General features: G+C 41.4%; 2 protein-coding genes across 8 annotated transcripts in view; one reads left to right on the top strand and one right to left on the bottom strand.

Moving 5' to 3' along the window:
* The window catches only part of RAD54B (RAD54 homolog B), a 63,597-nt gene extending 59,922 nt beyond the window's left edge, over positions 1-3,675 (bottom strand). For 3 of the 4 annotated variants that reach the window (XM_050316747.1, XM_050316766.1, XM_050316785.1), the window contains exons 1-2: positions 3,564-3,675; positions 502-650 (exon numbers count right to left, since the gene is read on the bottom strand). In XM_050316747.1, coding sequence (XP_050172704.1) covers positions 502-639 — 138 coding nt within the window. In that variant the 5' untranslated portion in view covers positions 640-650; positions 3,564-3,675. Of the gene's footprint in view, positions 1-501; positions 654-3,563 lie in introns of all 4 variants that reach the window. The other variant, XM_050316757.1, reaches the window with a different exon arrangement.
* A 149-nt stretch (positions 3,676-3,824) lies between these two features.
* LOC126640759 (RING finger protein 151-like) overlaps positions 3,825-12,894 on the top strand; it is a 29,867-nt gene continuing 20,797 nt past the window's right edge. For 3 of the 4 annotated variants that reach the window (XR_007629131.1, XR_007629128.1, XM_050316885.1), the window contains exons 1-5: positions 4,391-5,321; positions 8,136-8,262; positions 9,235-9,460; positions 10,640-10,779; positions 12,493-12,655. Coding sequence is in view for 1 of the 4 variants with exons in the window: in XM_050316885.1 (XP_050172842.1) it covers positions 9,255-9,460; positions 10,640-10,779; positions 12,493-12,655 (509 nt within the window). In the remaining 3 variants the exon portion in view is untranslated. Of the gene's footprint in view, positions 3,926-4,390; positions 5,322-8,135; positions 8,263-9,234; positions 9,461-10,639; positions 10,780-12,492; positions 12,656-12,894 lie in introns of those variants that run through there. The other variant, XR_007629130.1, reaches the window with a different exon arrangement.

Here is a 12,894-nt window from a genome sequence, read left to right as displayed (position 1 = left end):
TGCATCCCAGTGTTCACAACAGAACAAACACCACTTGTGCCAACAGTTTATGAACTGAATTTAATAAAAGTCTTATGTAGATAAATAAATAAAAATTGTAATGCTTTTTTGGGTTATTGTTAAAGGTTTCAGGGAAAGTTCCTTGCAGCAAAACTGCAACTCAATGTACTGACACTTTATTACATGTACCTTGGGTTTTTAACTTTTTTTACCAAAAACATCCAACAAAGCCCACACAAAGATACAATCCTTACCTCAGCTACACTGGGAATTGTATTTGGGCTCAACACTGATTACTTTTACTTATTTGAAAAACATTTTTCTGTATCCACTTCACAGAGTTGGAGAAGGAAGATAAAGGTACTGAGAGCAAAGCTATCAAAATCTATTCTGAACAGACTATTTAAGCAGAGGTTGTTTGTGATGAGCTCAGATGCTATCTTTTAGTCACAATACTGTACAAACAAATATACTTTTTTGTGAGTGCACTGTTCATTTTACCTCTTTTAATTTCATTTCTTGGTCCATCTCCTTAGTTTCATTCTTGGGACAAACTGCAACAGATTTTCCTGGTGGTGTAAACTTGGGCTTTTTGGCTGCATTTCCTAGGACTTGACTCGGAGCTGCAGATCGCCTCATATTTAGTTGTACTGCTTTGGCAGGTGGTCAGGAAGGAAGGAAGCAGATAAAGACAACTGTAGTCAGAATAGCTTTAAATATAAAAATACATCCAAAGATGACAACATAAGCACTATTTTAAAACAACATAAAAGATATAAAATATTTTCAAGTAACAATCTTAATTCACAAGCATAATACAACTTAAGAAAAAGATGTATTGTTACAATGTATTAAGTACTAAGAAGGATCAACTACAGCAAATTCTGTGGTTGAACACCTCCTTTTTCTTTTAAAAAGCCAATAGTGCTGTTCCCAATTGCAAGAAATACTCTGGAGTTAAACAATGTCGGGCTGCTTAACAAACTTACCTAAGTTTGTAAAAAGGAAGAAAATTTGAAGCAAAACTAACTACTCTAAACACTTAAAACGTAACTTTGAAAAGCCCATTATTAGTGTACAATGAACAATGAAAGTTGAAGGTATGCCTCATCCACTATGGGATTAGAATTCAGTAGGAAATAAGCTCAAAATTAGAGTGGAGCTCCATGTTGTGTCCACTTGAACAACAGAAGAAATCTATAGTACATTTTCCCTCAAAGTATAAGAACATTATTCCCCTGAACAACCTTAGGGCAAAACCAATATGCCAGTGTTAATATGACAAAGTTTACTTGCAACCACTAGAATAACAAGTTATAATCTTAATGCTTCAAAGTAGTAGACAGAAACAAAACAAGAGAAGAAAATTTCAATAAAATAACACAGTAGCTGAAATGAAGAAGCCAAGCATGGTACAGCAACTTATGGAACATATTTGGGTTTAATTTTCATGGACTGTTTTTTTTAATTGATCCCTCCACTACTAGGTTAAAAACAAACCATAATACAGATTGCAGATACAAACTTCTCTACTATCTCTAAGGCACATTTGTATCCTGCTGCAACAGTCAGTGTGTTTCTGCACTTTTCTTGGCGCTACTCTGCACTCCAGTGGCTTCCTGGGGCACAACCACCATTCTTCCCAAGGTTTGCATAGAAGTAATAAAGGAGTATGGTCAAAACACTTTGCAAACACACAGACACTAAAAGCAAAGATCTCTCCGGCACATCTGAACAATTAGGATATATAAGATGCTGTTACTGTTTGTAAACCTTAATGGCAAAATGGCCTGAACTGTTGTCACTTCCACTGTGACTGTTATTAAAAATACAAGGAAAGAAGCTCCTGACTGTGTAAGCAGCAGTTCACTTAAGTAAGGCCTACTTGACAGCAGTGTTAGCATATGGATTTTAGTTAACCCTATGCAATGAGGGAGTAGCTTGGTTATTATAACAGGAATACCTGTAGTGTGAACAGCTGATAGTCACTGTGAACACTGGAAAGGAGTCAAGAACCTTCCAGAGGAGCAGACTGCAAGTGCCAGCACTGAGCACAGCCAGCTTCAGGTGCCATGTGAATATGATCGAGTTCTCTACCCAACGCAACAACACATGGTGACAACCCACGACTCTGCATGAGGACTGTCCATAGCATGGCTGAGCTGCTACACTAACCCTGCCCATGCACTTCCACAGCTTGTCACGTCTCGAGTGGAACAGGGGAGCTGTGCACTTCATAAATTGCACATATCTGTGATAGAAGTGTTTTGGGTTCCAAATTCGTTTGGGCATTGTGCTGCCTATGGGTCTTAAACCACAAAATCAGACTCATTAGGAAATTTGCAAAATAGTAAGAAATTTAAAGACACTGCCGTTGGTAAATCAGTAACTTCCCTCGCGTTAAATTTTAGAATCTGTAAGAATATTTCCAGTATTACCTACTTGCACCACTTGCACAAAAACCTTTAGGGGGTTTGTGTTTTTAAAATGGAATACTGTTTCCAGCAATATATCTTCCTCTCTGTCTTCAAAATATAAGCTTTTATAAAATATAATAAAAACAAAAATACAAAAGATAATAATTGAAATAGACCATCACGGATGTGCAACAAACGACTGATCAGCCAAATCTTGTTTGTAGATGAGATCAGACTGGATGTAGCAAGGGCAAGGGACAGCTCCACCTTACAACCACATCAATTAACTTGCAATTATGCCCTTTCCTCAGAGACACCACTTACACACCGAACCATCCTGTACTTGCCTTACCCTTAAGTGTGGCTGCAGGGGAACAGCTGCAGAGAAACAGCTGCAAGCAAAGCAAAAAGCACAGATCCTGCTTTTTATTAGCCACCCGGCCTGACCAAAGCCAGTGCACCACGAAACCACAGCCCAAACTGTCTCGGGAGTGCACCTGGTTTGGCAAGCACTGCATTTGGTAGTACTTTTGGTACATTAATAGCTCCATTACGATAAAACACGCATAAGAAGAACATTTCAGCACTGGGTTTTGTTCAAAACCCACCTCGGTGTGCACAGAGCCCTGCTAAACGTGCCTACGTGAACCACCTCGGCCCAAACGTCACAGGCTGCTCTCCTGAGTGTTTGAAAAGGCACTCCCGGCACAGACGGTGAGGCAAACAGAGGTTGTGGGCAACTACAGAAGTGTGACACAGGATCAGCTTTCAGTCATTTAAACTGAAGGCAGCGACTGCATCGTCTTGAACATCCAAATCAATGAAAAATCGCTTCACATGATAAGTAGCTGTAAAGACTTTTCACAAGGACATGTAGTGGTAGGACAAGGGGGAACAGCTTCAAGAGGGCAAGTTTAGATTCGGTATTAGGGGAAAATTCTTTACTGTGAGGGTGGTGAGGCACAGGTTGCCCAGAGAAGCAGGGGATGCCCCATCCCTGCAACTGTCCAAGGCCAGGCTGGATGGGGCTCTGAGCAGTCTGGTCTAGTGAGAGGTGTCCCTACCCCCGGCAGGGAGTTGGAATTGGATGATCTTTAAGGTCCGTTCCACCGAGGCCCCCCGTGCGTGCCCCCAGTCCCTCGGTACCTCCGTTCGCGCCGGTGCCGCCGGTGCCGCCGGTGCCGCCTCAGCGCCGCTCGATTGTCCCGCCAGCGCCGCCGGCCCCGCTGCGCCTGCGCCCTGAGCGCCCACCCCCACCCACACCCCCAACCGCACGGGAGCGGCGGCGCTTCCCGCCGGGTGCGCGTGCGCGGGGCCGCGCGGGGGGGGCGGGGAGGGGGCGGTGGGCGGGGCCTGGAAGGCCCTTCCCGCCCTCGGGAGGTGCGCGTGCGCAGTGTTCTCGTAACACACGGCATGGCGAGGCGGGCGCGTGCCGCGCTGCCGCCGAGCGAGAGCGGCCGTAAAGGGAACCTGCGCTGTGCGACAGCGGTGGCAGCAGCGGGCGGCGGGTGAGTGAGTGAGTGAGTGAGTGAGTGAGTGAGTGAGTGAGTGAGTGAGTGAGTGAGTGAGTGAGTGAGTGAGTGAGGGAGCGGGGACGGGAGCGGCGAGCGGGGACGGGAGCGGGGAGGGGGGACGGGAGCGGGGAGCGGGGACGGGAGCGGCGAGCGGGGACGGGAGCGGCGAGCGGGGACGGGAGCGGCGAGCGGGGACGGGAGCGGCGAGCGGGGACGGGAGCGGCGAGCGGGGACGGGAGCGGCGAGCGGGGACGGGAGCGGCGAGCGGGGACGGAGCGGCGAGCGGGGACAGGAGCGGCGAGCGGGGACGGGAGCGGCGAGCGGGGACGGGCGGGGCTGCCCGAGCGGCAGGGGCGGCGGGCAGCGGGGCTAGAGTGGGGAATGAGCCGTGAGGCGGGGGGCACTGCGCGCAGCACTTGTCAGGGCCCGTTCGACCGCCGGCCTCGGTGCCGGGCTGGCGGCGGCGTGTGGGGAAGGGAACGGTAATTGTGTGTGTGCAGCTGTGTGCGTGTGTGTGTGTGCAGCTGTGTGTGTGCAGCTGTGTGCGTGTGTGTGTGCAGCTGTGTGCGTGCAGCTCTGTGTGCGGCTGTGAGTGGCTGTGTGCGGCTGTAGGGGTGTCTGTAGCTGCTTGAGGCCGTGTAGGTGCTGTTGCTCAGTGTCAGGTTGATGCTCCAGATGTTTCCGGCCTATTTTGTTCTCCTTTGCCCTTCCCTGAAGTGCCTTCCCAGGGCGGACCCGGAGGCTTTCCCGCTTCTTGTTGTGTAAAATTCCCCCTCCCACGACCCTCAGGAGATAGAAGCTCCTCTGGCCCTGCTGTTGCTTCTGTGTAGCAGAACCTAGTCCTGCACAGCCTTAGAGATGCTCAGTCATGGAAACAATCAGGTTGGAAAAGATCTCTGGGATCATCAAGTCCAACCTATGAGCAAAGACCACCTTGTCAACTAGATCATGGCACTGAGTACCACATCCAGTCTTTCCTTAAACACCTCAGGGAATGGTGACACCGCCATCTCCTTGGGCAGTCTGTTCCAATGTTTAATTGCCCTTTCTGTGAAGAAATTCTTCCTAATGTCCAACCTAAACCTCTCCCTTAAGCCTAAGTCCTCTTGTCCTCTTGCTTGTTACTTGGAGAAGAGGCCAACCCCCCCTTGGGGATAACCTTCTGTGAGTTGTAGAGTTATAAGGTCTGAACCTCCTTTTCTCCAGGTTAAACAAGCCCAACTCCCTCAGCCGTTCCTCCCAGGACTTGTGCTCCAGTCCATTCCAAAACAACATGGGATGACAGTTGCTGAAAAGTTAATACCTATGAAGTCTAGAGGAGATTTTTGCTTGTCAAAAGTGATGGTGGGGAGAATAAAATATATGTGAAACAACGGAAAGCAAATACCATGTAATAGTTTATCTTTTTTCTCCCAGGCAAAGGCATCCCTGTGCAATTATACCCTTTACAATTTATTCATCCTCCCCCATGTGTTCTTCATGTGCCTTGCTAGTCTTGGTGCTTTGTGGTCTGGGGTCTTCCAACACCTTGGTGGATTTTCTCTCCATCTGCGTGCAGGCAAGCCATTAACTGTTCTTACTGTGTGGAGTTGCAGCTTCTGATGGCTGTGAGCTCCTTATCTTCTGTTTTGTGCTACTTGTGCACCTGCTCCCTGGCAGAGCATGGGAAAGTCCTAGACTTAGGATAAACATTACTTAGCAACAACTAAAACATCAGTGTGTTGCAACATTCTTCTAATTCTAAAGACTGAACACAGCACTGTACTGGTTACTAGGAAAATTCCTAAGAAAATTAACTGTGTTCCAGCCAAAAGCATATCTGTGTGAAAGTCCACAGTTTGTGTCCTCAGGCTTCCAGCAACTCAAGCTTACTCATAATAAGCAAGTAAACAGCATACTAAATCACACAGTGTTGTAACTATATCAAGAGGCTTATTCTATTTAAAATTATTTATTTAAGCTAAACAACTAACAACTGTCAACAAAATTGTTTCTAGGTGAAAACAAAAAACGAGAGTGAGAGTAACAATTGGTGAATTGTAATACAAAAAGTCTTGAGGCCAAGTGGAGGAAGGAGAAGTATGTGGGAATGAGCAGAGGCTGTAAATTAGCTCATTTTGTGGTGGAACTACTGATTAAAGTCATCTGTACTCTTAGAGTGGCATTCATCTGATACTGTCTCTGCCTTTCTCTAAAGTTTATCTCTTGAAGTTTGCAAGAAGATAAGACTTCTCTGGTTCTTCAGGTCAAGAAAATTCTACTGGAAGAGGTCTGGCACTTCAGTAACAGCTGGGACATTATCTTTAGAATGCCCCTCAGTGTGTTTTTTTGCCTCAAAGTTCCCATCCACTCTTCATTTGAACTACAGTTTTGTTTGGGGCTTTATACAGACATATATTTATTTATATACATATATCTGTATTTGTTGCACTTCATTTTTCTGTCAGGCACAAATAAAGTTTTTCTTCCTTTTGATAAAAATATTCTTTCTTGTGTTCTGTTAGACTTCAAACTTGCTAAAATATGCCAAAGAGTCTCTTGAAGACTTGGTCCTCAGGGATCAGCAATGTATGTGCAAAATGTAGCTTACAGCATCCACAGTTCCAGTGAACAGAGACTCTAGGACAGCAAAAATACTTACAGTTTTGTTGACTTCTTTTATGCATCCTTAAAAGTTTTCTAAAAGCGGAATCCTCTGGGATTCACCAAACCAAATCAAAATATAGGCTCATGGTTCAAAGTACTGAATCTATGTATGCTGTTTAACAGTCCTCCAGCACAAGCATACTGTATGTTTCAATATTTTCATCAGTACTGGAAACTGATGTTTGATTTCATGTTCTCCTTACCGATAATTAGCACTGTTCTCTGCTTTTTAAACATTCCCTTGTGATCCTTGCTTTCCTTACAATCACAGCTTTGTGCAAAGATGACATTTTGTTCACACTGAACTGGCAAAATCCTGAGTTTTCTGTCTGCAGGAAACCTGTAAAACATGCAGGGAGCAACACTGTAAAAATAATTGTTTATCATCTTCTAAGATGATAAGCTAAAAAAGACTCCTTTTAAAACATAGAATGTCGGTGCTGTGGAGGAAGAAACAGCATAGCCCAGATACCTGTAAATTTAGCTTGCCTGTGTTGTTGGTGATAGTGTAGCCACAGAAGCACAGAGTTAAACATAGCCTGTAAAATGTGCTGTGGACATGGTCAGGAGTCTGTGGATTGTGCTCCCTGCTTTTGTGGCAACACTCAGTAGGTCTCATGGCTTATAGGTGTCCCAGCTAATCTAAAACTGGCTCAAGCACCTCTGCAAGCCTTGGTGCTGGCTGTGCCATAAACGTGCCAGTAGAAACATAGCACAATACAGAAACGAAGCAGCAGATGATGTGTTTTGTGTTTGAGTAATGTGCACACCTGCTTGTGTTATGTGTGCTACTATTATGGCTTTTATTAACTTTAGTCTTAGCAAATGCCCTTGTAACACAACTCATTTTGTAATCAGTGAAGATACACTTTGCTACTCAGATCCATAAAAACTTCTGAATTCTAGTTTTATGTTGTTTTCATGAAGAGGAATTGTGGAGTTGTTTTTTCTCTTCAGAACAAAATTTGACATTAGTCCTTAGAGATCCTTGCAATCGCTATTTATCAATTTAAGACATACAAGTAATGACATCTTTTATGTTTTGCTATACTTTTTTTAAGTGAGCAAGCTTATGTAGCAAGTTATGCTACACATCAGAGCAATGATATTTGTCAGTGCAATGAACTTGACTATAATAGTTTTATTTTAAAAATTACCTGCATGTCATACCCAGTTCAAAACAGATTAGATTAGAAACTTCCATCTTTTTGAGGAATATAATTTTACCAGATTTCAGTTGCTACTTTTCAATAATATTGAATTCTGTTGTCTTACAAACGAAACTGGCTTCAAAATTGAGTGGCAGCAGGGTGTTCAGTTATGTGCTAAATATCTGCATCAGTAATAACCGAAAGAGAGACTGATGATTTTTTTTTTCCCCCACAGTCTAGTCAGATCTCTTATGCTGTAGGTTTTTCAGTGACTTGCTTTGGAAAACTTGGTTTTAATGGGCTGTTAGGATAGCATCTATGTCTAACCAGTAGCTGACTGGTTAGACATAGGACTCAGTAACTTAGGAAACACTACTGAACCTTACTCTTTCTAATTTTTCCCACAGGCATAATAAAGCAGTGAAGAGAAACTGAAGGAGGTATTACATGCCTTACTGATCAGAAAACTGTTTCTGAAGTATACTTCAGAAATATATATACAAACTACATATATACGTAGTAAAATCTACAAAGGTAGGATGTCTTCTGTTTCTGCTTTTTTTTAGAAAACCTCATAACTAATGAAAACCTCTTCTACAAGTCTCAGTGGGATTGAAAAGTAGTTTTGTATGTTAAGGAGCAATATGGAACCTAAAACATTCTTTTAAATGAGTTCTGTGGAGTCTTAATTGAGTTTCACTAGGCTTTTCATTATAGGATTTTGATGAAGGCAGATTGCCCATTAGTTCTTCTTCACAAAACTTTCAAATCCCTTTAAAGGCTACTCCATTTTATTAAATAGACCATGTGGGAGAAGACTGTACCTCCTCGTGATTTCAGGGTTAGCTGCAGTTTTGGCTTCTTTTACTTCCTGAATATTAAGTATTTCTTTAGGCATGTGGAGATTTCATGCTGTTCCCTCTGCAATGGAAGTCTGAACAGAGAATCTTAGTCTTTTTTTTTTGGCAGTACCATAGTATGAAATTCACATTTTAAGAGATGTACGGTTCATAAATACATGATCTGCTCATTGAAAGTGCCACAGCTATTGTCTGTAAGGGCACAGTTTTGTAAGCTTGTAAGGCATTACATAAAAGGCATTAAAATGGAAAGCAGACATTTGCATTTGAACTTCAGTGATGTTTCTGCTTCAGGTAGAGTCCATGTAAACAGAAAGTGTTTGTTTCATAGTGGCTGCTACAGTTATGTTCAATAACAGAGTTTAGAAGAAGTGTAGCTCAACCGTCTACTAACATTTTTGCTTTCAGAATTCAGAAAATATGGATATAAAATTGGAATCCTGACATCCAGCAGTACAATCCTCAAATTCTCACTGAAACCTCAAGGTCTCCAAAGTATGTGTTTGCATTCACACCTGTGAAGTTCTTTATTCACGTTAAGGCCCCTGTGTTCCTAGAGTTGCTTTCAGGCCTTTTTGTGTATCTAACCACACAGATTGAGCACAAAGATGGCTTTAATTCTATGCAGGGTTTTTTTTTTCAATAGATTGAAAGTGTGTGGAGAGCATGGGTTATGACATTGAGCGTTTCGTGGGCTACGTTAACGAGGGGCTGTTGTGCTCCATCTGCCGGGACGTGTTGGAGGATCCATTGCAGGCTCCCTGCGAACACGCCTTCTGCACTGCCTGCATCCATGGCTGGCTTGTTCATCACAGTAACTGCCCCGAAGACAGACAAGTGATTGATGTGTCTTTGCTACGGCCTCTCTACAGGTATTCCACAATCTTGCTGTATGTTGAAATTATGTGAATTTAGGATTTATCAGTTTTGCTTGCACAACCTCATCTCTTTTTATTTACTCACTCCAGCTGTCTTTATCCAGTATGCCTGTGGCAGAAACTGATTATATGCATAAAGGCATTAGCATTTCCTATTTATTATAACTATCTTTTAGGGTGTTTAAATTTCAAAATTGAAGGAATACGTCTTTTGTTCTCCACCTTTTTATATCTTGAATGTCATTTCTAGATACCTGTCTGGACATTATTCTAAATGCCTTCTACAGCATCAAAACATTCCATACTTTATTTTAGAGAAAGCAAGCAAAGCAACTCTGGACAACAGTCACTACACTGTATATTTTTTTGTCTTATCTACATACTGTAGTGGGGTTTGTAATGAATAATTCCTGGAGATATGACCTTCAAATTCTTAAAAAAAAATAAAATCTTGAGACAAAAGAATGCCTTTGTGAGCCACCTTGCCATGTAAAGCAGGCTGTTTTCACAAGTGCCTTCCATAACTGGTCATGCAGTTGGACTAGATGATTATTGTTGCTGGTCCTTTCCAAACAAACCATTCTGTTTTAAACTCTTAATTCCTGCTATTGCCAGCACAACAGAGTTTCATCAGTAGATGCTGCTTGATGTTTAATACCTGCATTGTCTAATCTTACTCAGATTAAGCATTATGTTGTGTTTAGTCTTCAGCTGCAGGTGTTAAATTTACTTCATTAGTACTCACAACATAGTTTTGTTATTAATGAGATTTTACTGTGTGGAAGTTAACTGCAGTGTAGACAGTGCACTAGAGTTTAATTTTTAGATTATTCTGTCTGTACTCACTATAGTCTGTTTAGTTTAACACATTTAGAAATACACTTAAACGATGAGTTAGTAGTCCTGGTGTTTGTTATTGGCAATATCTGCTGAGTCAGTGAAAGGTCACAGTTAAAAATTATTCAAAAATAAAGATTTCCTTTGCACATTTAGTTTGGGAGACTGAATTTTCCATTAACATTGTTTCTTTCAAGCTGGTTTTTTTCTGATATGGTCACTTGAATTCTTTTTAAAAAATTAAACTAGTTTCTCACAATTTTTCCTAACCTGAAAATAAGGTTTTGTAATAACATTCCAAGATTTAAGAACAAATTCTTTTTCTTTGCATTGTAGATACATGAAAAATGATTTGAACCGTCTTCAGCTGCATTGCAGAAACAGAGAGTACGGCTGTGAAATGGTTTGTTCTCTGGAGTCTATAGACAGGCATGAAAGGGAGTGTGAATACAGTCAGATTCCTTGCTCCAATGCTGGTGAGTAACATTCAAAGAAGTTAAATCCTTTATGTTTACAAAACGTGTTTGTCATCTTCCGGTCGACAGAACTGCAGTAACAGCCATTGTTTTCAAACAGAAATTCAAAGCTTTGGCATGACCTGCTCTTTACAGCATTGTTTTTGAACAAAACATGGTACTGATTTATGGCAGCCATGATGATTTAAAGTATTTCTTATCTGAGAACTAATCAAAATGGATCAGTATGATGGACTTCAAATGTATGAAATGTTTTAATGCATTTGCTTTGCAATTCTGACCGGATGTTCCGATGTTTGAATGAGTGCAGTAGCACCTGCAGAACACTTATGGCTCACAATTTATTTGTATAACAACTGGTTACCTGGTGCTCGCTCTGTCCTGTGGTTTTAACAAAAATGTGTCTCAGAAATCACAATTGTTCTAAGCTAAATTCTGATTAGAATTGTGTTCATGCCAAGATGCTTATTTAAAACAAGCTTACACCTTTAAAAAGGAACATATTGCTAAAATTTCCCAGTTGATCTCATTCAAAATGTTGTATGTTTCTAGATAAAGTTAATTTCTAATTAATAATGCTAAGGGCATAGTTGAGTCTGCCATTATAATTAATTATGAGATGATTAAGGTGCTAGAATTGCTGTACTGGAAGTTATAATTTCTCTCAGCAGTAAGTGGCTCCTGCAGATGCTTCAGATTCACCTGTCTACTTTCTACAGAAACAGTGTCTAGAGAGTTACCACACCTGATGTCTGGTGTTCAGAATGTGAGGGCTCTTACATCTCTTGAACGCTCTCCCAAGAATACACTGGAGTGTATTTTGAGTACCTCAATTACAAATCATTATATTTATTAGTAAAGCTCTTCTAGAGGGCTCTTTTGTCATTTTCTGATAAGGTTTGTTGGAAAGTTTCATTACTCTCTTTCAGTTCCCTTATGTTGATTTTTCATATTTCCCTTATTGTTGATTTTCACTTCAAATTAAATGCAATTGTGTATTACAGCACACAGGTCCTCAAAGATTAAATGTTAAGACTACAAACTTCACATTGAGAATGTTAAATGTAACAGTAATTTATATATAGTGTTCATTTTTATTCTTTACATTTTACTTTTATTCACTCTGGAATTGCAAAGTGTGTATCCTAGAATTTCTGTGGAAATGTTTGAGTTCTTGTATGAGGTATTGAATGTTCATATGTAAATGTTCTTTCTTATTTATGTGGTCCAGTACATTATAGACAAGACCAACAAACTGTAGGAAAACAAGGTTACATTCCATCTCACCCACATCTCTCTTACTACATATCTTTGGGATTTTTTCCCTAAATTTGAGAACCTAATATTTTTTTAGACATGTGCATTCTTCATCAATTTCAGTCTCTGCAGTCTGTAATGGAAGCACATGCAAGCTGCCAGTGTCTTAGGTTGACATTGGCATTATCATTACTGAAGTTGCTTTAATGCCAGACCAGCAGTAGAAGACTTTACAGAAAATAAAATACCTCCTTCCAACCTCTCTTTTCAGTTAATGGATAAATATCTTAAGATTTCTTAACAGTGTTGTATTATGAGCTATGTATAACTGTCATATTTCATGTTCTAAAGAAATAATTTTTTTCAGCTTCCTTTCTTGAGTGTTTTTGTTTGGAATTCATCAGAATGCTTCTGTTGGTTGTAACTGACTGGCTTACCTTCCTCGTCCCTGTTCAGGCTGTACAGTGCAGATCGAGCGGCGTAACTTGGATGGTCACCTGGCCGTGTGTGAGTACCGGAGCCGGGAGTGCCCCAATGGCTGTGGTTACACCATTCTCAGCGCGGAAGACACGCAGCACAACTGTGTAGCAGAGCTAAGAACGGAGCTGGAACTGCTTCGGTACAAATCTTCTGCTTCTTTGGTGTTTCTGTTAGTCTGGGCTTGAAGTCACTGCATAAAGCACTTCATATACTAGTACTGGATCCTGGTGTGTGTTAAATGGTCCATTAATTACTCGATACTAACGGGCCAGAGTTTTATTATGTGTCAGCATAGACTTCAAATTCTTGATGGTTTGATTCTTTTTCTTTTTTGTTTTTTTTGTGTATGTTGCTATAAATCATAAAATACTATTGCTT

This window comes from Myiozetetes cayanensis, unplaced genomic scaffold (genome assembly GCF_022539395.1).
Source record: "Myiozetetes cayanensis isolate MyiCay16 unplaced genomic scaffold, myiCay2020 scf1, whole genome shotgun sequence".
Classification (NCBI taxonomy): domain Eukaryota; kingdom Metazoa; phylum Chordata; class Aves; order Passeriformes; family Tyrannidae; genus Myiozetetes; species Myiozetetes cayanensis.
The sequence above is the reverse complement of the archived record's forward strand: the minus strand, read 5'-3'. Positions and strand labels throughout refer to the sequence as shown.